Source organism: Passer domesticus, chromosome 6, assembly GCF_036417665.1.
Source record: "Passer domesticus isolate bPasDom1 chromosome 6, bPasDom1.hap1, whole genome shotgun sequence".
NCBI lineage: Eukaryota > Metazoa > Chordata > Aves > Passeriformes > Passeridae > Passer > Passer domesticus.
Genome location: NC_087479.1, coordinates 62100364 through 62121428, shown reverse-complemented (window position 1 = coordinate 62121428; position 21065 = coordinate 62100364). Strand labels below are relative to the sequence as shown.

At 39.9% G+C, this 21065-nt stretch overlaps 1 protein-coding gene across 11 annotated transcripts in view; it reads left to right on the top strand.

Annotated features, from left to right (window-relative positions):
• Positions 1 to 21065, top strand: part of NAV2 (neuron navigator 2) — a 385274-nt gene that overhangs the window by 265798 nt on the left and 98411 nt on the right. For 10 of the 11 annotated variants that reach the window (XM_064426226.1, XM_064426225.1, XM_064426222.1 and 7 more), the window contains 2 exons: positions 15282 to 16389; positions 19644 to 19756. In XM_064426226.1, coding sequence (XP_064282296.1) covers positions 15282 to 16389; positions 19644 to 19756 — 1221 coding nt within the window. Of the gene's footprint in view, positions 1 to 14388; positions 14530 to 15281; positions 16390 to 19643; positions 19757 to 21065 lie in introns of those variants that run through there. The other variant, XM_064426228.1, reaches the window with a different exon arrangement.

Sequence of the window (21065 nt, the reverse complement as noted above, 5' to 3'; positions counted from 1 at the left end):
AAATCAGTGTGTACTCTTTTAGAAGGTACAGTGTGTAAACAGTAATGATTTAACTGTAACATCAGCATGTAATAGTTGTCTCTAAATCTGAATTAGGTCTGGCTTTCAGTTCAAAGAACAAGCTAACAGGTTTTAGTGTGAGGAGTAGAAACCTTTTTGTTTTTCCTGTGTAATATCTTCCCACTCTCTTTCTTCATCCTTCTTGTGAATACTCTTCTGCTCATGTCCCATAAGCAGTGGATTGAGGAGAGGTGGAGTGGGATTTGTTTTGTCCTGCAGCATGGGTTTGTTGGCTAGATGATCCCTACTCCATATGGGATGTGTGATGTTATGCTGCATGGAGGTGAGGACTTCCATCTATTTTAGCTCTTTTCTCAGTTAACCAAGATTACTAAATAAGAAAGGTAAGCTACTGGTTTTAGTCTTCAGAAAAGAAAAGAGAAAGAAAGAAAGGAAATAACAATAATTTGTCAACTAACTTAAATATCAACTGCTTTTAGACAATCACTTCTGGGAACCCTCATTCCTCACTATAATTAATCTCCTGAGAAAGATGAACTGATTTATGAAGAAGCACATGAGATGAACTGCTTCCTACAAATATTACAAATGACTAAAGGACACAAGGCCGGCTCTTAGGCTGACAATCTACATAAATTGCATTAACTACTCAGAATTTTGCTCTGGTCAAAATTTCCAGTCATAAATTATGGTCTTTAAAAAAAAAAAAAAAAGCTTATGTAAAGTTGAACTTGAGCTTTTCTTAAAAGTATAATCATGACACAAAGCTGGTCTGCATCCATGAGAAACAAAAGCAATTGGTCTGACAAATATTTGGCTTATTTTGAAGTTAATTGTAACATTGCCAGACAAAGTTTATTGTCAAAGTGCTAAGACAATTCAGGTTTTCTGACCCATATCCTGTGTTTTGCCTAAGAAAATGAGACTTACATGACTGTGCTGTGTGCCAGGCTTGGTAAGTTTTCATCTCTTTACCCAGTACCTGCTCCGTTGTGTTTTTGAGGAAGGAAATGGGAGAAATAAAAATCGGCCTCTTTTGGCATGATAGTTCACTTTGTGATAGAAGGTGGCCTTCAGTGTTTGAATGTTTGAATAATTTCTTACAAAAAGTAGGTTGTAATTTTTAGCTTTTATTAATCTGTGGCCTTTCCCTCCGAATGCAAATTGTATTTGACGTGAGGTGCACATGTTCTCTCAGCTAAAAGGAACGTGTAAAGAGATGGGTATATGAGGGTGCTCTCTTTCCCACAGCTGACATTGTGTCCTCAGTATTTTTTTTCTCAGTCTCCACATGCTGTCTGACATCACTTTCAATATATACAGAAGAGAAAATGTTCTCTAGTAACGATCACTCAGACACCTAGTTCAGTCCTGTGGGCACCTTCTTTGAGGTTAGGGCCTGATAGCTTTAACTTGCTTTTTGGAGTTAAAACCTCAGTTTATATGCAAAATTCCGCTTTTATAGGGAATTTACCTGAACTCATAGGAATTTCAGCACCCTCATTCCTCACATCATAAAATGATAATGTGCTGTAGTATGTTTTTTATTTATTGTCACAGTGACTAGCCATTTATAATTGCAGTTACATTCCAGACAGGGTATTTTTATGTGTATAATAGGTGTTGCAGGCTTTTTTGTTTTTTAAATGCCATTGAAGTCTTAATTACATTTTTGTTTTGTGGGGAATTGAGCACTTAGGCTTGTGGGTTTTGGGGTTTCTTATGTCATCTTAATCCCTTCAATACAACTGGAGCCAGTTCTCTTCTGAATTGTCAGCATTACTTAGCCCATGCTTATGTAGGAATAGCTTTGGTTTACTTCCTTGTCCTTTAATGTCCTTGAACACCACAGGCATGGAAGGCATCAGACACTTCCCATGTCACTACTGAACTCATCTAAGTTATCAAAAACTTTTCTAATGAATGTGGAGAAGCAAATGAGCATTGCATTTCTATGCCTGTGTGCAGTTAGTAGTTACTTTGAGGCTCCACATTACCATATCTTTCTAATTGTCTGACAGGATCACCAGATAAAATACAGCCAAAATTTGATTTGCATATGCAGTTTAAAATACATTAATCTACTTTTTATCCATGGCAATGAGGACCAGAACTGCATCCTAGGTAGTATGTAGAAGGAATCTTAACTATATTGAAGCCTACAACTTCAGTAAAGACTTTGATACAGTAAGTTTTCTCATGAGTTTATGTCAGTGTTTTGCTTACACACAGTAGGGGTCTCTTGAGACATGCTGTGAAAGCAGCCTGCAGTTCTGCAAAATGGTGGGGATTTTGGACTAGCTCTGGGCACCCCCATACACCCGTTGTCTTTACTGTTCTTCAGGCACTCAGTTTGCGTTTTGCAATCTCAAAAGTCTGATGGTGTTGGCTGGGAATATTCTGCTTATTACTTGTGTCAAATCTATAAAGTCAGTGAAATTATGAAGCTGTAAGAGACAACAACTTAATAAGCCACCTCCACCATGATGTGGATGGTGTGATAAGTACTGTCACATACTTGCTTACATGCTTTCTTTTTATTTTTTTCTTCTACTTTGTTCCTAATATTTTGTCTAAAATAATCCTACAGAGGGCAGTAGACATCTGTGGGAAAAATTACACTATTCCCATGGATTGAATGTTAAGTAAAATATCAGTAGGAAAAAAGCCATATTACCAGACTTTGCCCATTTCTACTTGAGATCAAAGGAAATGTTTATTTTTCTCAGGTTTATAAAGAAGGTAGGTTGATGTCAGTTTTCTCTTAGATATCAGAAAAAGGAACAAAACCAAGAATACATGCCTACAGATTCAGACAGTGAGGTGAAATAAATAACTGTTTTCATAGCAGTGTCCATATGGGCAGGAGATAAGAAAAGTGTGTGCTCCCCTATTTTATTTTATTTTATTTTATTTTATTTTATTTTATTTTATTTTATTTTATTTTATTTTATTTTATTTTATTTTATTTTATTTTATTTATTTATTTTATTTTATTTTATTTTATTTCTTTCAAATTTTGGGTAAACATTTTTAACTTTGTGTACTTAACAACTGTCTTTTAATATATAAAGGGTAGTCACTATGTTCACAAGGATGTGTGATGACAGTTCAAGGGGCACACATTCCTTTAGGGGAAATCACAAAGTCTGGAAATAGGAATAAAATTCTTTACTATGAGAAGAATAAAGCATTGGAGAAGTTTGTCCAGAGAAGGGGTCGGATTTCACTTGCTTGGAAGTATTTAGGACTTGCCTTGACAGGGCCCTGGATAACCTCATCTCAGGTTACCCAGGCTAACCCCATCTCCTGCTTTCAGGTGAAGGTTGGAAGGAGTATCTCCAGAGGGTTCTTGTGACCTAGACTGGTTACCACATTTTGATACCTATAAATATTATTTCCTTTTAAATTTTTTCTTAAGTGTAAACTACTTAAATATGAAGAGTTACTAAGGCATTTTGAAGGACAGTTAAGGAATTTCTTTTCTCTTAACTTTCTAACTTTGTGTTATCAAAATAGGACTGACTACCATCAGCAAAATGTTAGCAAGGAAATAAATGTCATCCCCATTCCAGTGGGCAAACTGGTGTATGGTTACACATGCCCCATGTGTGCTAAAAATGTGTGCAATCTCTATGTAGGCAGTTATATTTATCAGGTTCAAGAGGGCAGGGCACCAAGTTCAAGGGCACAGTTCAAGAGGCCATGGCAAATCTTGTCAGAGCTTTAGCAGGAGAGGCTCTTCAGAATTAAATCAGTATCTTCATATCAACTTCATGAACTAGGAAATCCATATTTATTTCTCTAAATGCTCTCTTGTGAAAGAGTAGAAAATCCTACATCTGGAAATGAGCCATTGGAATTTCTACTCCTGATGATAAAAATGTTTCATATTCAATCCTGTAGTGATACAAAAATGCATGACAGTACACTCCCATTACTTGGTTCTGTGTGATACTGAGCTTGTCTTGAACTCACCATTGCTTAAGGTCATTTAAAATTGCAGATTTGGATTATGTCAAACCCTCAGATTCAATTAAAAAAGGCTACTTTAGTGACTGAGAGGAAAAACTCTCATCTTCATGTAAAGTGAGGTGAGAAATGTGTATAAGGAGATCAAAATTCAGAGTTCTTGTGGGTAATGTCTTGAAGGCTAAGATATTCAGTAGTATTCAAATGGGCTTTGAAACAGAGGGATGCTGATAAAACAGAAAGAGGTCTGCATAAATAGAGCTTTGGAAAATCTACTTTGCTGTTTGGTACTTAAAGGGTTAATTTATGTTATATGTCTAAAAGAAAGGTTACAAGGTTCCCTTATTACCTACAAGATACCTGCAGTGACATTTATAGTAATAAAAATTCTTCCTTATCTCAACAGTTAGTGTATGAGTATCCATTTCTCAGGAATTTGATATTAGCCCAATTAAGACCACAAATTTGATAGAAATTTTAAGAATGAGGGTGTTTAGCCATTGGAAGAGATTAAATCAGACATGAGTCAGAATTTAATATTTGCCCAGAGCTAGTGTTCAGACAGAGGTTCCAATTTTGGCTCAGAAATTACTGAGCCCTTTTGTCTTTTAAGATCAACATAGATGATCTGGAAAGTTTACCTGAAAGAAAAATCTTTCATTCAAGCACATTAAAATGGAGGACAAGTCTTCTTTTGTAGCTTTATGTAAATTGAGATGAAATATTTGATATTCTGAATGATTGGATTTGGCTCCTGTACCAAGTAAAGGATAATCAAGTGGCATTGCACAAACTTCCTTGCTGGAAACATTCTGTTTAACCTCCTGCAGTTTTTCCACTCCAAATAAATTAATAATTATAAAGAGAGACAAACCCCCGGCTTTTGTCTTTGTGCCCAGTAATAGTATAAGAACTACAAAACCCAGAAGTGGTGAAAAAAGAGCTCTGAGCATGATAGAAATTTGTCTTGCAGCATTTAAAAAAATTTTCTACTCATTTATAGAAGCATTCAGTCTGAATGGGAAAGAGAAGGCTTTTTATGCTTCAGGTGCAGGGATAGTTATCAGGATAGTTGCAGTAGGAAGCTGGGATGTTGGATGCAGTTCCTGTGGCATGGAGCCAGCTGACCTAGTGCTGGCAGAAGGTCACTGGGACGGCTGAACAGACGCTTTTTACAATGGGCTGCTTGACGGGGCAGCTTGTGACGGGATGTGGGGGAATGACTTGGAACTGACAGGGGGTGGGTTTAGAAGGAAGAAATTTTTTACTGCGAAGGTGGTGCGGCACTGGCATGGGTTTTCCTGTGGCTGCCCTATCCTTGGAAGTGTTCAAGGCCAGGCTGAATGGGGCCTGGAGCAAAATGGGATAGTGGAAGGTGTCCCTGCCCATGGCAGGAGGTGGGACTGGGTGATCTTTCAGGTCCCTTCCAACCCAGCCACTATCCTGTGATTCTGTTATTACATAACCATTGTTACAATAACTCTGATGTTTTGAATTACATCTTTTACTAATCAAAGACTGGCTAGTCCTGAAGTGTTCAGGTGCTTGGTGTCTTGTAGAAGGGAAAGTCCATACAAACCCCCAAAGTTAGTTTTTCTAGTGCTCTCTGATGAGTGAGTCACTTCAGGATCCAATGGCACACAGATAGAATATAAATGTGAAAATTTAAGCCTGGTGTCTCAACCCATGTCCTCTGTAGGGTGAGGATTTCCAGCTGAGGACTCTCTTGCACTAAAGTTGATACTGAAAAGGCATTGACCCTTTTGGTACCAACTTCCAGCTCATCACTGAACCTGTTTTTAGCTGTGCCAGTGGATTGGTGCTGGGCCCAGCTCTGCGAGGCTGCTGGGAAGACTGGGAGGACAGGTGGAGTAAGGGAAGTTTTGGAAACCCAGAGCAGCAAAAAGATCTTAGCAATTCACTTGAGATGAGCAAAACTAGGTAGAATTCCTGAGACGGAAAGATCCCTGTGCTTATGAATGAACAGTATATGGATGTCAGAAAGATAGGATTTTACAAAATTAAACTGTTGGCTTGTGCAACAGATAACAGTAAGATGAATTTCATGTATTTATTTATTTATTTAAAATTCTGGGTAGCTATAACTTTGTTTATGACTGAAAATTATGTTCTTATAGGCTCAGAAAAAATTCCCTTTGACTTCTTGAAACAGTTACTTTCACTCTTTTCTATATCCACCTTGGGGGTAGTATTATTTTTTTGTTTCTCTTTCTTTAGAAATGAATTTGATAATTTTTTAAGAAATTAATCTAATGTTGAATGAATCTTAAATTTCCTTTTGAAATGATGACTTGATAAGACCGTACAAAAGTCACTAAGATTAAAAGGATTGCAAAAGTAGAAAAGATTTTATATTTTAAAGAGGCATAAGTCCACAACATGTGAAACCAGTTTGCCCACACTTTCAAATTTTCACTGGAAATAAATGTGATTGTCTCAACAGTGTGAAAATGTGATAATTACTTAAATTTCAGTCATCCCACCCTGTAAAAATGTTCCAGTGCTTCATTAGGTCAGACACGAAGCAAACATCATATTCTGCTTAGTGTTTAGGGTGCTGTGTATGTGCTCCTCTGTGCTGGCATTCAAGAGATGCTCTGGTTTTGTTGACCAAGGGTTTTCCCTGTAAGTCTGACATGTAAAATAAATTTACAGGATTTGTCTCAATAAATCCATTACCAGAGTAATGGGTGATTTCTGTTGTTCTGCTGTGTGCACTACCAAAAGCAGATGCTGGAGTAACCCTATCCAGTTTTATAAATACAGTAAACATTGAAGGTATTTACTAAATGCTCAAGGTGATATATTTTGCCTTGACTATAGTACAGTGATCATGAATTTGATGATGCAAGAGTAAAAACAAAAGACAGAGAGAAAGGAAGGACCGTGAGGTAATCTGAACGATATGCTGAGGAACCTGGTACTTTCTTTTGTTGAGTCATGACTTTGAAGTACAGATATGGTTCCTGGCTTTAACTCTGTTTAAGGAACTCTGCTTAAAATTTTCACAAGTTTGCAGCTTATACTATATTTATTTGTAGAATTGCATCTGTAAAGAACATGGGGAATCTGTGCTCCAGCTCTGAAGGAAAACCAACTGTATCCATGTAGAAAAAAATTCTGCATTGTTTTATGTATTTCTAAAGCTTACACCAGCTACGTTCAAAGTGGTCTTGTAAAGCTCCACTTCAGCCATGATTAAGCCTTCAGCCGTGCTTTGTTTAGGTAGAACAGGACATATTTGTAAATGCCACATTCAGCCAGCTGACAGGTGTGTTCACAAGTCTGTTCTGAAATGTCTCATGACAGGGACATGACCATCTCTTAAACTGGATCCCTTCCAGTGTCCATTTGGTCTTAAAAGCAGCTGTTAAAAACATACATATAAAACCATTCTGTGTGGCTAAAAATAAGGCATATTTTTGCTCTTCCTTGATCTCTGTCCTGTTTGTAAGTCTTCACGTATTTGAAGGCTTAAAATGTCTCCTTCAGCTTTTTCTCTTCCAGACTAAGCAATCTTTACTACTCCATCCTTTTTCTTATAGGTTTCTTGTGATAAATCCCTTTAATGTGATAAATCTCTTTTATGTCTTGATGGTCTCTACTGGCCCCTTTCCAGTCTGTTAGTCTCTTTTAGAGGAGCGCTGGAGCTGGACAAAGCACTCCACCTGATGCCTTATTTTGCTGCTGAACAACATGGAGTAGTTAAGTTCTTTGTCTTCTCTCCTGTGATTCTCCAAGCCTCTGATTGCATATGGGATACTCCTAAAGCATTTCTGGGTGACATTTGTATTCCTTTAGTGCCACGTTATGGAGCATGCAGCTGCATTCTTGCTGTGACTCCCTTTTCCCGCAGTGAAGTCGCACAGCTGATGGTTTGATCTTTTAAATTTATGCATTCAGTTTCTTCTTTCTCAGCACACACCTCTTCAGTCAACCTCAGTGAATGAAGTCTTACTGACTCAAGTTTATTTCTCCAATTTACCAAATGTATTAATGCTGAGAAATTCCTCAGACATAAGGCTCCTGCCTTGTGTCAGAAGGTGACCCTTACAAGAGTTATTAGTGTCAAACAAAATACTCATCTTTGGCTAGCTGAGATATATGTGTATCCTGGGGTATTGTTTGCACCCTTTTCTAATCAAATATGCTTTTGAAAGATTGGCTCATCTTAGTAAATCGTCAGTGACATATTTATGTTGGGTGTGTGCCCATCAAACAGCTTAAAGACATCCAGGAAATAGCAAGCAGCATGGCATATTTATAGGGCAAGATGTGAGTCTGCCGTGAATCATATTTGTGCTTAATTTTACAACTGTTCAGCTGGCTGAATCTGGCATTTAAAAATATGTCCTCTTCTGCCTAGACAAAGCCTGGCTGAAGGCTTAATCATGGCTGAAGTGGAGCTTTACAAGACCACAGGACTTCGAACATAGCTGGTGTAAGCTTTAGAAATACATAAAATGAGGCAAAAATATATTTAAACAAAGTTTCAGGGAAAAAAATATCCAAAAAATATTAGCCAGTGGCATGTTCTTAACAGTACAGTTCATGAGGATAAAGATCCGTAGCTTTGAAGTAAAATTTAACCTTGAGAAGCAGCTTCTTGCCCTGTGTACATCTACATAGCTGCATTGGATGTGGTGGAACCACATTAATTTATACCAGCTGAAGAGCTGGTCCAGCATTTCATGGCCTTTGCAGTGCCTACATGTTTCCTTTTAAAATAAATATTTACAATTTCTCATAAATTTATTGTTTATTGAGTGCAGTGTGCCAGAAAAACAGCCATGGAAACAAGGGTTCACTATTAAATCATGGGAAAGCAAAGAGCAGTGGTGCTACATCCCAGACTTCCTCAAATGCCAGCATGTTTCTACCACATCTGTAGAAGCCCCTTCTCCTTGTTTGGGAGCACTTTCAGCCTCCCTGGGCCCTTTCATTTGTGGCTTCTCTGCTGAGCCTTTTGCTTGTTCCTCATCTATAACCAAATATTCCTGAAGAATCTGTGCCTGGCAGCAGAGAACTGAAAGGAAGAAGACCCCACCATAAATTGTAGTATGTGTCTGTCATTTGGTTTTGATACAAATGGGGAATATTTCCTGACTGCAATTCTCAGACCACTGATTTTCGTAGTGCCTATTTCATACAACCTGCAGGAGAGATGTGTCAGACAATATGCTAACTGTGCATATTGTCCACTCCAGCTAAATATATAGTCTAATGAAAGATTCCATAACGGCTTCCTGCCTGGAATTCATGAATGCTTTTGAACAAGTCTGTTATGAGACATCTTGGAGGATTAAATTGTACAAATAGAAGGAAATGGAGAAGAATGGAAAAGAATGGTATTTGTCTAGTATAAAATGGAGAGTGCAACTTGTTTTTAATGGCACAGTCAACTTGGTTTCATTATTTTTATGATCATCTAACTAGTATGTGGTCAACAGAGGTCCCTCCAACCTTATCTTAGGCATTCGTGTCAACAGCATTTTGAATTTTACAGTAGCTAAACAAAAACAACAAGGAATTCAAATGTCTTAGTTGGTTATGGTGAGACAATGAGAAAAGGGGCTGCCTGTGCTCCAGTTTTATTTCCCCTCACCTCATCAAAAATGCTGAGTCTTGGCTAAGTGAGCTAGCCAACAGCAGAACTGTTGTTCCATGAGCTGGAGCTCTGTGTGAATGGAGGCAGCTTGACGGAAAGGTGGAAGTTGCATTTCTGACATATCCCTGGGCTTTGGTTAGGGTTTTCAGAGGTAGGACACATTTCTGTGAATGCGTGGAACTGCTGTTGAAGTTCCACAGTTTACAGCACTGGGATTGAAGAAGTAGATGTGATGGAAGGGAAGAAAAATGTCATGGAGTAAAGGTAGTTTTTCTCTTGTGTTACAGTGGATTTAATCACCATTAAAGGGAAAATCAGTGGACAGAAGTTGAAGGAAACAATTCTGCTCAGTTAGAAAGTGTCCTGAGCAACCTGGTGTAGTGGAAGGTGCTCCTCCTGCCCATGACAGGGAGATGATCTTTAAGGTCTCTTCCAGCTGTGGTTCCAGCTATGATTCTAAGGTCTCATCCTCAGCAAAGCAAAAATGTTCCCTATTCAGGCTTTTCTGAGGTTATACAGAATTTCTCTATCTGGCATCTCTGCTTTTAAAAAAAAAATTCTGTTGGGTTTTTGTGGTCCAGAATAGAAGAGAGAAAAGAAAGCTTCAGCTGTCCTGTGCGTGGAGGCCATGTGCACCCCTCGATGGTAGGTCAGCCAGTGTCTTCCTGCCAGCTGCAATTCTCTCACTGTTACAATGGAAATTGAAATGGAAATTTCTGTGCGCCACAAGAGTTGTGCTTATTTTGAGGAGGAACTGAGTGCCAGGACGTTCTTGTTGGGAATGTTCTGCTCTACCTGCTTGTGATTTGGGTTTATGGAAAGATTGTGATTTTTATAGTTGGCTCCTGGCAGGAATGCAGACATTTCCATACATACAGGGTTTGATAAATGATCACTGGAGAAGAGAACAACTCAGCTAAAAAGTTCTCTGTAGGACTTTATGTATAGTGCTTTAAAGGATAGTCTTCTGGTGGGTGGAAGGGAAGGGTCAAGATTCGCCATTTATTCTTCTAGATTGGAAATTATGAAACTGCCACAGTGGTTTCTGCAGTTCCGACACTGTAATGTCATAGGGCAGAGCTGCTTTTATTTCCTAGATTAGAGTCTGGTTGTGGATTTGCTTTCATATGTGTTATCTAATCCATAGGCTGGACTAAAAGATATTTCTCTTCGTAAGAACTTTTCCCATAGTTATGAAATAAAAAATAAAAGTTTGTTCATTCAAAAATGAGTAAAAATGCTGTTAAGTTCTTGACCCTCCTAAGGAGAGTAACTATGAGAACATCCTTTGTCTGGATGTTGCCTTTCATGCTTATAATGATGGATTTTGAAAGTTTTCAGTTATAGCAAATCAAAGTCCACTTACTTAGAGTGAACATGAGAAATGATGGGAAATTGCATATATTTTCTCCTGACCTTATTATAGCATAAGCTCTCAAAGACTTCTGTGGAAGAATTAAATCATAAGCTTTCAGATTCTTTTTTTTCTTCTTCACACACGGGTGGGTTTGCAGATGCAGTTCAGTCTTTGCAGGAGCTGCTGAAATCAGATTTACCCATGCTACAGTGTGTATTGGCATTGGAACTGGACCACCAACATCTTTTTTTAACAGGAACACTAGGAACAAAATAGATTTCGGGCCAAGGTTTGGCTTTGAAAAGAGGAAAGTGATCATTATTTATTGTAAACTGTAGCTTGAGTTTGAAAACATTTCTTTTATAGTCAGTTTTAGTTAATGCAGGTTGCTGAAGAAAGAAAATACCTCCCTCACAAAGGAACACATGGGAAATAATAAGCTTATTAACTGAATGCATGAAACCTACTCTGCTTTTCATGAAAGAAGGGTCTATACTGTGCTGAATAAAACTTTCCCCTTTGCATGCTGATGTGTGCTCCACGAATTCATGTTGCTGCTTCATTAGGAAACCCAGCATTTGAAGCTGCATTCTTGCAGCAGAACTCCTTTTGCTTACCAAACTTGGCCAGAGGAGTAAAAGAGCCAGTGCTTGTTTGTAAAGAAGAAACAGAGAGTCTGAAAACCTGAAGTTTTCTTAAGCTGGAGCAATTTTTCATGTGTTTTAGGGTGAGCCTTTAATTTCTTGCAGTAACTGTGCATGGTGCAATGTAATAAGTCACTTGAGGTTGTTCAATTTCTAGTTTCACTGTATTTGACCCAAGTAGAAATCAAAATCCACTGCAGCTGTGTAAGAAAGTACCTTCTTTCCTTTCCCAAAGTGTTGCTGCTTAACTGTAGACTTTGTGAATATTTTTTATTAATTTGAGGTGCATACATCCAGTATTCACAGAATTCACTTTGTGGAAAACGTTAAGTAGACACTCTGAAAATTACTGTTGCAGTATATTCTATTTTTTTAATGTTACAGTCATAGTATTGTCCTAATTCTGGTTTCTCTGACATGTCTGTAAATGGAGCTGCACTGTGCTCCTCCTACGCCACTGGCAACAGAAGGAAAATTCACTTCCAGACAGGAGGGTGTATGTGGGGGCGTTGGGACAAAGAGAGCATTGTGTTTATAAACAAGTAAACTGGGAAAAACATGTTTTAGTCAGTGACCAAACATAAATAAATAAATAAATATATTTCCTGAAAACATTTAAATAAAAAAAAGGAGAAATTGAAAAGTTCTGGATTTTGCTGGGAGATAAATTTTGTGCAGTGCTTTGGGATTTGTAAACAAGCCATTTCACTTGATCCAAGCCAAGCATCTTTTCCCAGAAGTCTGTGAACTGCAGCATTCATCTGTGCTGTTAGGATGTAGTTGAGGTCCCAAATTAAGCAACCCCTTCCACTGAGCTCCAGAAGAAAGCTGTGGAGCTGGTCAGAGCCCTGTTTTGATGTGGTGGCCTCTGCTGCTATGCATGACCTAACGGCCAGCTCAGTGTCTGAGACAGGGTCAGACTTCTCAGCCAGGTTATGGATCTGGCTCTCAGATCCCTCTTGTCTCAGGTGAGTGACTTTGCGTAGGCTCTCAGTGCTGGGGGATGCAGGCTGGCTTTGTCCATCCCATACACGTTTCCTGTATTGTTCTCAAACTCTTGTGAAGCACCTGTTTGAGAAGGCAGATTTCTTTCCTAAGAAATCAGTTGTCTGCATGCTCAGACCACGAGCTGAGTTTTTGTGCCTGCATATGTTGTCGTAACAAGGTGTACAACCAGCTCTTCTACTTTATAGATGCAACCCTTAACGGTAATTTTTATTTTGTCACCCTTTTATTGCCCCAGTCCCGTTTTTCTGAGCAAGTGAAGGCTTCCCTGCCCATATTGTTTAGTACATTGGGTCTGTCCTGGGACCTGGTTGTAAATCCATCCTAGGCATGTTCATGAATTCCACACAGTTATGATGATTTCTGGGCATGGCTGTTCTTTGTGCTGAGATTTGTTTAGCATGATGAGGCCAGAAGACATGTGGATTAGGAACTTAGTGTTGAAAGTACTGTCAATCTCCACTTCCTATAGCAATATCTCAATATTGAGATGGGCTATTACTGTTTTAAAAAATAATCTATACAAATGAACTGTACAATATGCACAGTTGGGATTTTCATTAAGCTTTCACTTGGTTGCTGGATGTCTTCTGTGGAAGGCAGGCTGAGACAAAGGCTTTCCTGTTCTGAGTATGCAAAAGGAGCCTGGTGTGGTGTGGGGATGGGAAGTGCACTGTGATGAGCAGGAGGGCTTCAGGAAATGAAAACAAAAACAAAGCAGCAGTGTATGGTAAGAGGCATGAAGGAAAGAGCAGTGGTGCAGCTTCTGAAAGCAGAGTGAGGAACTTTGGCAGCTTGTGAAGAGGTTGTCACCTTCCTTCCTCTCTGTGTCTGTGTCAGGGCACTGTGTCAGGTCACACTAGGGGTCACTGGGACTCCTCCCACAGTGGTGGAATCCCTGGAAGAGCTCAAAGAAAGGTCTGGGAGTGGTGCTTAGGGATGTTGTTGAGTGGTGGGCTTGGCAGTCCGGCGTTAATGATTGGACTAGATCTTGGTTGTCTTTTCCAGCCTTAATGATTCTCTGATTCCTGTGCCATTATCTTTTTGGTCTCCTTAACACTTTGGGTTGAATTCAGCAGGCTTGAGCAGAGCAGTGAGAGGCCAGATGGTATCACTGTTTGAGATATTTGGTGGCTTGATTTTCCTTCTGTGTTAAACAGGAACAATACTGTGGAAGTCAGCAGGTGGCACAAGTTTAAAAGCAGCGTGATTCCTGTCTGTGTCTGTAATCCAGTTCCTGATTCCTTCCAGCTCCATGTGGGTATTTGGCCATAGGAAAAAGACTAGTAAAACCAGCCAGTATAATAGTTAGTTACTGGTTAAAAGTCCTGACTTCAGTAATAGTTTTAAAAGTATCATTAGTTCCTGCTATTCCACTTTGTCCATAACCATGTGAAATGGCTGAGTTTATTATTAAGGAGTCTCTAATACTCTTAGAAATTCGATTCTGTGCTAAGTCAGGAAGATGTATGAGACTTAAATCTTCAGTAGATCTGGTTTGGATCAGAGGAGGGAGGTTAACAGAGCTGTATCTTCACTGAGCAACTGAAAGTGAGGTAAAACAGTCCCTGTGTGGCTGCAGCAGCTCGTGATTTACAGAGCTGGATTCACAGGGCTGCTCCTGCTGCCGAGAACGCACGCTCTCCGCTGCTGTTGATTTTTGAATTAAAAAAATGCAGCTCTGTACACAGTTTACTTTCGTGCTAGAGGGCAGGGAAATATAGGTAAGAGCCGTTAATCCCCAGCAGGCTGCTGGGCAGGCGAACAGACACAGATGACAAAATTTAATTGGAAGCATGAGCAGTTTAACAGAAAACATATTTGTGATAACTGAGGGAGTAACATCTTCAAAAGGGAAACTCTGCAAAGAGGAGCTGATTCCGACAAGTGGCCACTGGTAGGTGAGTGTGATTTTTCAATCTCTCTTTAGGCTCAGAACTAATGTCTTAGTAAGAACAAATAACATTAGGAGGAATTAACTAAATAATAGATTTGTTTTCTCTGTGGGGGAGGGCTGTAAGCTACTGCCACAAGTTTCTCTTACAGCTGTATTAGGCTATGTGGTGGTACTTAATTTAGGTTCTTTACAAAAGGGTACAATTGGTTTTATTTTTGCACGTGGAGTTTTCTTGTATCTTTGCATTGTGAAGATATTACCACCCCCACCCCCAATAACTGAAAGGACTTCAGTTTTACTTTTTTCCTTACTCCTGCATTTTTTAACGTTTGAGGTTTTTCTAAGAATCAAACTTGGACAGCAAGTATTTTGCCAAAAGCAGAGGGAACCCTTCGTTACAAAATAGTGCTGTCTTTTTGCTAATGAAAAAGTATTGTGGACTTAATAAGGGAGAGCACATTGCAGAACACATTTTGGTTTGAATTGAAAGAGGTTCTTTTTCTTCTTTCTTTTTCTTGAAACAGCAAGTAAATGTAAATTATACAGTAGGAGCTCATTTTTGCTCTGCTGGGTAGGAAAAGAAAGCTGGCTTTTATTTTCTCCGAGTTTCACTGACATTGAAAATACTAATGTCTCTTTTTAATGTTGTCAGTGTGAAATTCTTGATGTTTCATTACAGAAAGTATCTCATAGTAACTCTAATACCAGGTACTACTATGTTGATTTTTTGGGTTGTTTTCTCTGGTTTTTTTCCAGAGCCTGCAGACAGCACAGCCTCCCAGCCCACAGGAATGAATGAAAATGTCTCATCCTCAGTTCAAAGCTGCGGCAGTGCTGTTCCTTGCAATAACTCCTCAGCCATCCCTCAGCCCAGCTCTGCTATTAAACCTTGGCGCAGCAAGTCCCTCAGTGCCAAGCACACAGCAACGTCTTCCATGCTCACCGTGAAGCAGCCAGCAGCGGAGCCTCCAAAGCAGCCATCGGAAATCACCAAAACAGCTCCCAACGGTCAGAAATCCATGCTGGAAAAACTAAAACTCTTCAACAGCAAAGGGGGTTCCAAAGCAGGAGTGTCCGGGACAACACCAGAGTGTCCAGGCTCTCGGGACAACAGCTGTGAAAAGCTGGAGGCGCTTCTCAGCTTTGAGGAGAGTGAAGAAATCGATGCCACCAACCAGAATGTGAGCAACCCAGGATCTATGTCCAGCAGCCCAAAAATTGCACTCAAGGGAATTGCACAAAGGACTTTTAGCCGTGCGCTGACTAATAAGAAAAGTTCTCCAAAGAGTAATGAGAAGGAGAAAGAGAAACAAAAAGAGAAAGAAAAGGATAAAAGTAAAGACATTACAAAGAGAACATCCATCACTGAGAAGCTGGAGCTGAAGGAGGAACCTAAAGAAGAACAGACAGCACAGACAACAACAACAGAGATGCCAAAAAAGTCCTCCAAGATTGCAAGCTTTATCCCTAAAGGAGGGAAGCTGAACAGTGCCAAGAAGGAGGCCTCTGCCCCTTCGCACAGCGGAATACCAAAACCAGGAATGAAAAACACCACAGGGAAATCCTCAAGCGCCCCTGTTCCTGCAAAGGAAGGCGAGAGGAGCCGTGGCGGGAAAGCCAGCATGGGGCTCTCACATCAGAAGTCCCAGCTGGACAGCCGTCATTCCAGCTCCTCGTCCAGCCTGGCCTCCTCCGAGGGGAAGGGTGTCGGGGGCCTGCACAGCAGCAGCAGCAGCCAGGCGGTGAGCGGGCCCGCGGTGACCACGCACAGCACGGGCAGTAACACTGTGAGCGTGCAGCTACCTCATCCCCAGCAGCAATACAGCCACCCCAACACCGCCACCGTCGCACCCTTCATGTACAGGTACGGGACACACCCCGGGGGCTGTGGGAGAGGGTGCCCAGAAGGATCATTCTGGACGCTTCCAGGGGGGGAGAAGCAGCAAGGTAAACACTACATCATGGAGAAGTCTCTTGCTTCAAGAATGTAGGCAATTTATGCATTTTCACAAAAAGTGATGGTGTGAGAAGTTGTGATAGACAGGAGGGGGAATAATGATTGTGTCTGGTGTTGCTAGCAGGAAAGATGGCAATCTGAACACCTCCTTGACCAGGTGCTGCTCTTCTGAAGGGTACAAGAACATGTATCAGGTTTGTTTCGTGCACCATAGCTTTGAAAGTGGTAACAATGCCAAGGTGCTCTGGGGGTCTTTGTTGTGGCTGACAGTGGTGGAGCTGCCTCACTATAAGCAGGAATTGGAAATTAAACAAAACAAAAATAAAATAAAAATACTTTTATTTAAGTAAGGCCAGACAAGAAGTCTGTGCTGTTGTATGTGTTAACCCTGAGACAAGGAAAGAGCAGCCGAAAGAAGTCACAGCTAGGCTCTGTCTAGTCAATTTTCTATTTGAAGCACCTTCTTTGTGACAGTGGCAGTAGAGGATACATAAGGGAAGTATCCCAGGGATAGTAGGGAAGTAACAAGAGGGAAATCAGTAGCAGGGATTCTTAAGGACACAGCATGACTGGGACACAAGTTTCTCAGTCAGAGGATGGGATTTTTGGTTTGGACAGCCATCTGATGGGGGTTTCATGACACTGCTTAGCTCTTTCATAATAAGAGGATGCAAGCGTTTGCTCTGTCTTCATCTTGCTGCTTATGATCTGAAAGAGCTTTCTCACCTCCTTCCCTTCCTTAAGACGTGTCCTTTCTAGGCTAAGGTGTCCTAGTCTCTTTTGCTTTCACTTGTAGAGATTCTATTCATGATCTTCGGTAATTTTTGTTGTCCCTGTACCATGGTTTTTTCAGCTCTACTGTGCCCATTTTTGCCTTGGATCTCTTGGCTGATGTAGCATAAAAAATGGTCAGTCACATCTTTTGCATAAGAGTGAATGTCAGTGGAATGAGCCTGAAGGAGAGGGATGCCAAAGGCCTGTGTAGGAATGCAGAATAGTAAGAGCAATTCTTGAGTCTTCTGACTCCTTTGAGAATTCTCCTTGTGTGTATGGAATTAAATGCCAGGGGACCTGGGAAGCAGAATTTTTTTGAGGTGGGTTGTTAAATTTATCACCACAGTGTTCCCTCATTGTTGGTATTGATCTTAGTCTGAACACAGATACGATTATCTAACGTGTAAAAGCAGATGCAGTCCATACATTTTCTATAATCTAAACATACTGATAAACTCCACACAGTATTTATTTGACCTTTTATGAAAACCAGGAATGAAGCTACCTGGAAAATTGAAAAACAGTGTTTACTTTTCAGCACTGGAGGAAAAAAGGCGAAACTCTGTAATCATGTTAGCTTTAAAAGGAAAGTGAAAAGCCAGATTATTTTGGTTTGCAAGGCAAACATAACACATTATTATATTTACTATCCAGGCATTATTTCAGTCTGCAAAATGCACTTGTTCATGCATTGCAGTAGAAGGCTCAGGTGTTTTCTGACATCAGTTAGGTTACTTTAATCTGTTCTTTTCAGCTGCCTGTAGACTTTGTGTTTGGGTTTGATGCAGTTTTAAAAGCAAAAGACATAAAAAATTGTCCTTCATTTTGTATAGGGTTGTCACTGGCAGAAAGGGAGTTTCAGACAATGTTTTTTAGAGAAGCTCTCCCATTGAGTCAAGAGGTGTAGAAAGGACTCCCTTGCTTTCTAAACTCCTTCTCAGAGAGGAGTTCTTGATGGAGCTGGAGCCAGGCTTAGCACCAGACTGTGTGAACTTTGTTCATGTCTGAAGGATTGTATAGATGTAATTGAACTTCATGTAACTCAACTGTACTGTAGGATTAAGGACGGCAAACCAGATATATTTATATGAAAATAAATTATTAATTTTGATAATGATTAGACTAATAGTTCTCAATCAGAATTATTTACTACACAGTACAGGCAGCCATGTTTACTAGTATAGTATAATTCACTATTATTGTAACAATATCAAAGGAATTATGTTGAAGTTATATTAAAACACTTATTCAGTAGAGATTGATGTTATTCACCCATACCAATGATTGTGGGCACATCTCTTTTGCTCACCCTGCAGGATGTCCCCACTCAAGGAGGGCTCTGCACATACTCAGAGGAGGGGTGTGTTAGAAAACCTTGCCATTAAATAGTGGAATTGGGCTTTTATAGTACAAAGTGAGCGTCAGTCATGTGTGTCCTGGCCAGCTGTGTCAGCCCAGCATCTCCAGTTATCAGTGGTGTCATTGTTGGTTCCTTCATCAGGTACTTTACCAGGTCTGCCACATCTTCACCTCCCTATGGGGAGGTTGGACTCTGGGGTGATGAGTCAGGCTGGTTTTTGTGTTATTACAAAAAGAACACCAAAAGAACAAGAGGCCCCTTCTCTTTCTGCCACAGACAACTCTGTAAACAGGGCATCGTTCCAGTTGTTTTACCCCCACTCCAGGCAGAACATCCGGCTGTAAGAGTCAGGTGAAATTAGGAGCATTGCAATAGTAATTCCCCACTGTGTCTTTACTTTTTTACAGCAGCACTTGCCCTTGGGGCAGGAGAACTTCCAGCTGCCTGTTGGTGTGGCTCTGAGCAAAACACAGCACAATTAGTAAAGTGAAATGAGTCACAGTATCTTACTCAAATCTGACAGTAGATCCTTACATCACCTTTCATTACCTGACAGCCATAATATCAGAAAATAAATTGGAGTTTGAAGTTGGTTTTGCCCAGTGATTTCTCTTACAATGGAAGTGATGTTGAAGAGAACCTAGCAGGAGTGTAACATGACATCACATGCTCCCTGCTTTATCTTCATGCAATACAGACTTTATTGGAGAGGATCAGATTAGCCACAACAATTTTTGTTATTGATAATTAAGATACATCTGGAAATCCAAGTGTTTTAAGACCCTGTCTGATGAGCTGTGAAGCCTGTCTTTGACTATGAATTTTTTATTTTTTACAGCTGAGTGCTTGTTTGCATTTCTAGGACATAATTCAACATGGGACTAATGAATTATGTAAAACCAGTCTGCTGGTGTGTTCTGGAGAGTGGGACAGAGTGGCTGATGGCAGGTGCACTCGTCTTGCTGTTAAACTTGAGATACTTTGGATGGAGAGAGGCTGCACATCCCTGTTTTGTTTTGTTTTCCAGATCTCAGACAGACAATGAAGGGAACGTAACAGCCGAGGCCAGCACAGGAGGAGTCAGCATGGATTCTGCTCTTTATGTCAAAACTGCCCAGCCTGCCCTTGAAGATCTCTCAGGTAGGTCTTGCAGCATGACCCATTACTGGCTGTGGTCTGGTTAAATAAGAATGGGCTACAGCAAGTTGATTTTATTCCTACTGTTTTCATTCTTAATAACTCTTATTTCTTTCAGCTCTTCAGCAGTGAACCGGGTGTCAATAATTTGAACTCTAGATGCTTAAATTCAGCACAAGTGTGCTCCCCAAATTTCTTGAAATCACCAGGAATTCTGCCTGCTTAATAAGATGTGCAGCATTTTTTAGGATTAAACTACTATAAGGTTCCTAATAATTCTTAAGCATTTCATATGCATTGTTTAGATTTTAAAACTTCATTATGGAGCTTACAGAACAGACTGTGTTCATTTCCTTGGTGTTTTGGTTTGGAGGAATCTTCCTATCACTCACATGAATCTGATCAATTTGAGAAACAGCCTTTGCAGCAATTGGGCACCAAAATCCAACTACACTCTTGTGTCCAGTATACAGAAGCTGAAATTGGTTGTGGCTAGAATATGAGTAGTCTAAATTAGAAAGTACCTGGTGTATATATCTAGAATTCCTGCTACTGTAAAAAGTATATGCTAGTTAAAAAAATAAATTAAGCTTACCAATATAACACACTGATTTTCAGAAACCATATTCGGTTAGAATATACTAGATTCTACTAATATGATCTAAAATGTGTTTTTAAGGTCATGGTCTGATCTCCTCCTGTCCCCATTTCAGCAATATCTATGACTTTGCTTACTGTGTGCTGTTGCAGGATATTTCATCTGTAGAATCTCTCAGTTTTTTTCCATCTACTTAGTCTTGGTGGCCCCCAGTTTAATGTGGGGTTTGAAACCAAATGCCCTCCTTGGAAAAGTGATGTGACTAAAAGTTTCACAAGGAGATTCATTTCATGCTGCATTGCATATTCTATCAATACTACGTGTGTGCTGATGGCAAAGGTGAGAGGCAGAGTCACTGGTGAGGAAAAGGGCTGCAGGAATGCCTAAGTGAAAATATCTGTGTGTGCAATTTATGCATAAGTGAATTAATTACATAAAAGGCAGATAAAAGGCACAAGGGATAAAATCCTCGAGAACATTTTTGGGTTCATATTTAAATATGAGAGTTGCAAGTAAGAAACACAGTGTCCAGCTGCTTAAACTTTTTCAGCATTACCTCTTAATCATCATACTGACTGGGCTGGATGTATTTCAGCCTGCACTGAAAAATGCTTCTAGATCACAAATGTCTTCAGTCTTTAATGAAAGATGTTATGTAACCATTACTCAACTAGAATATGTACATTTTGGCATCCAGAGGTGGAAGACAGCTGA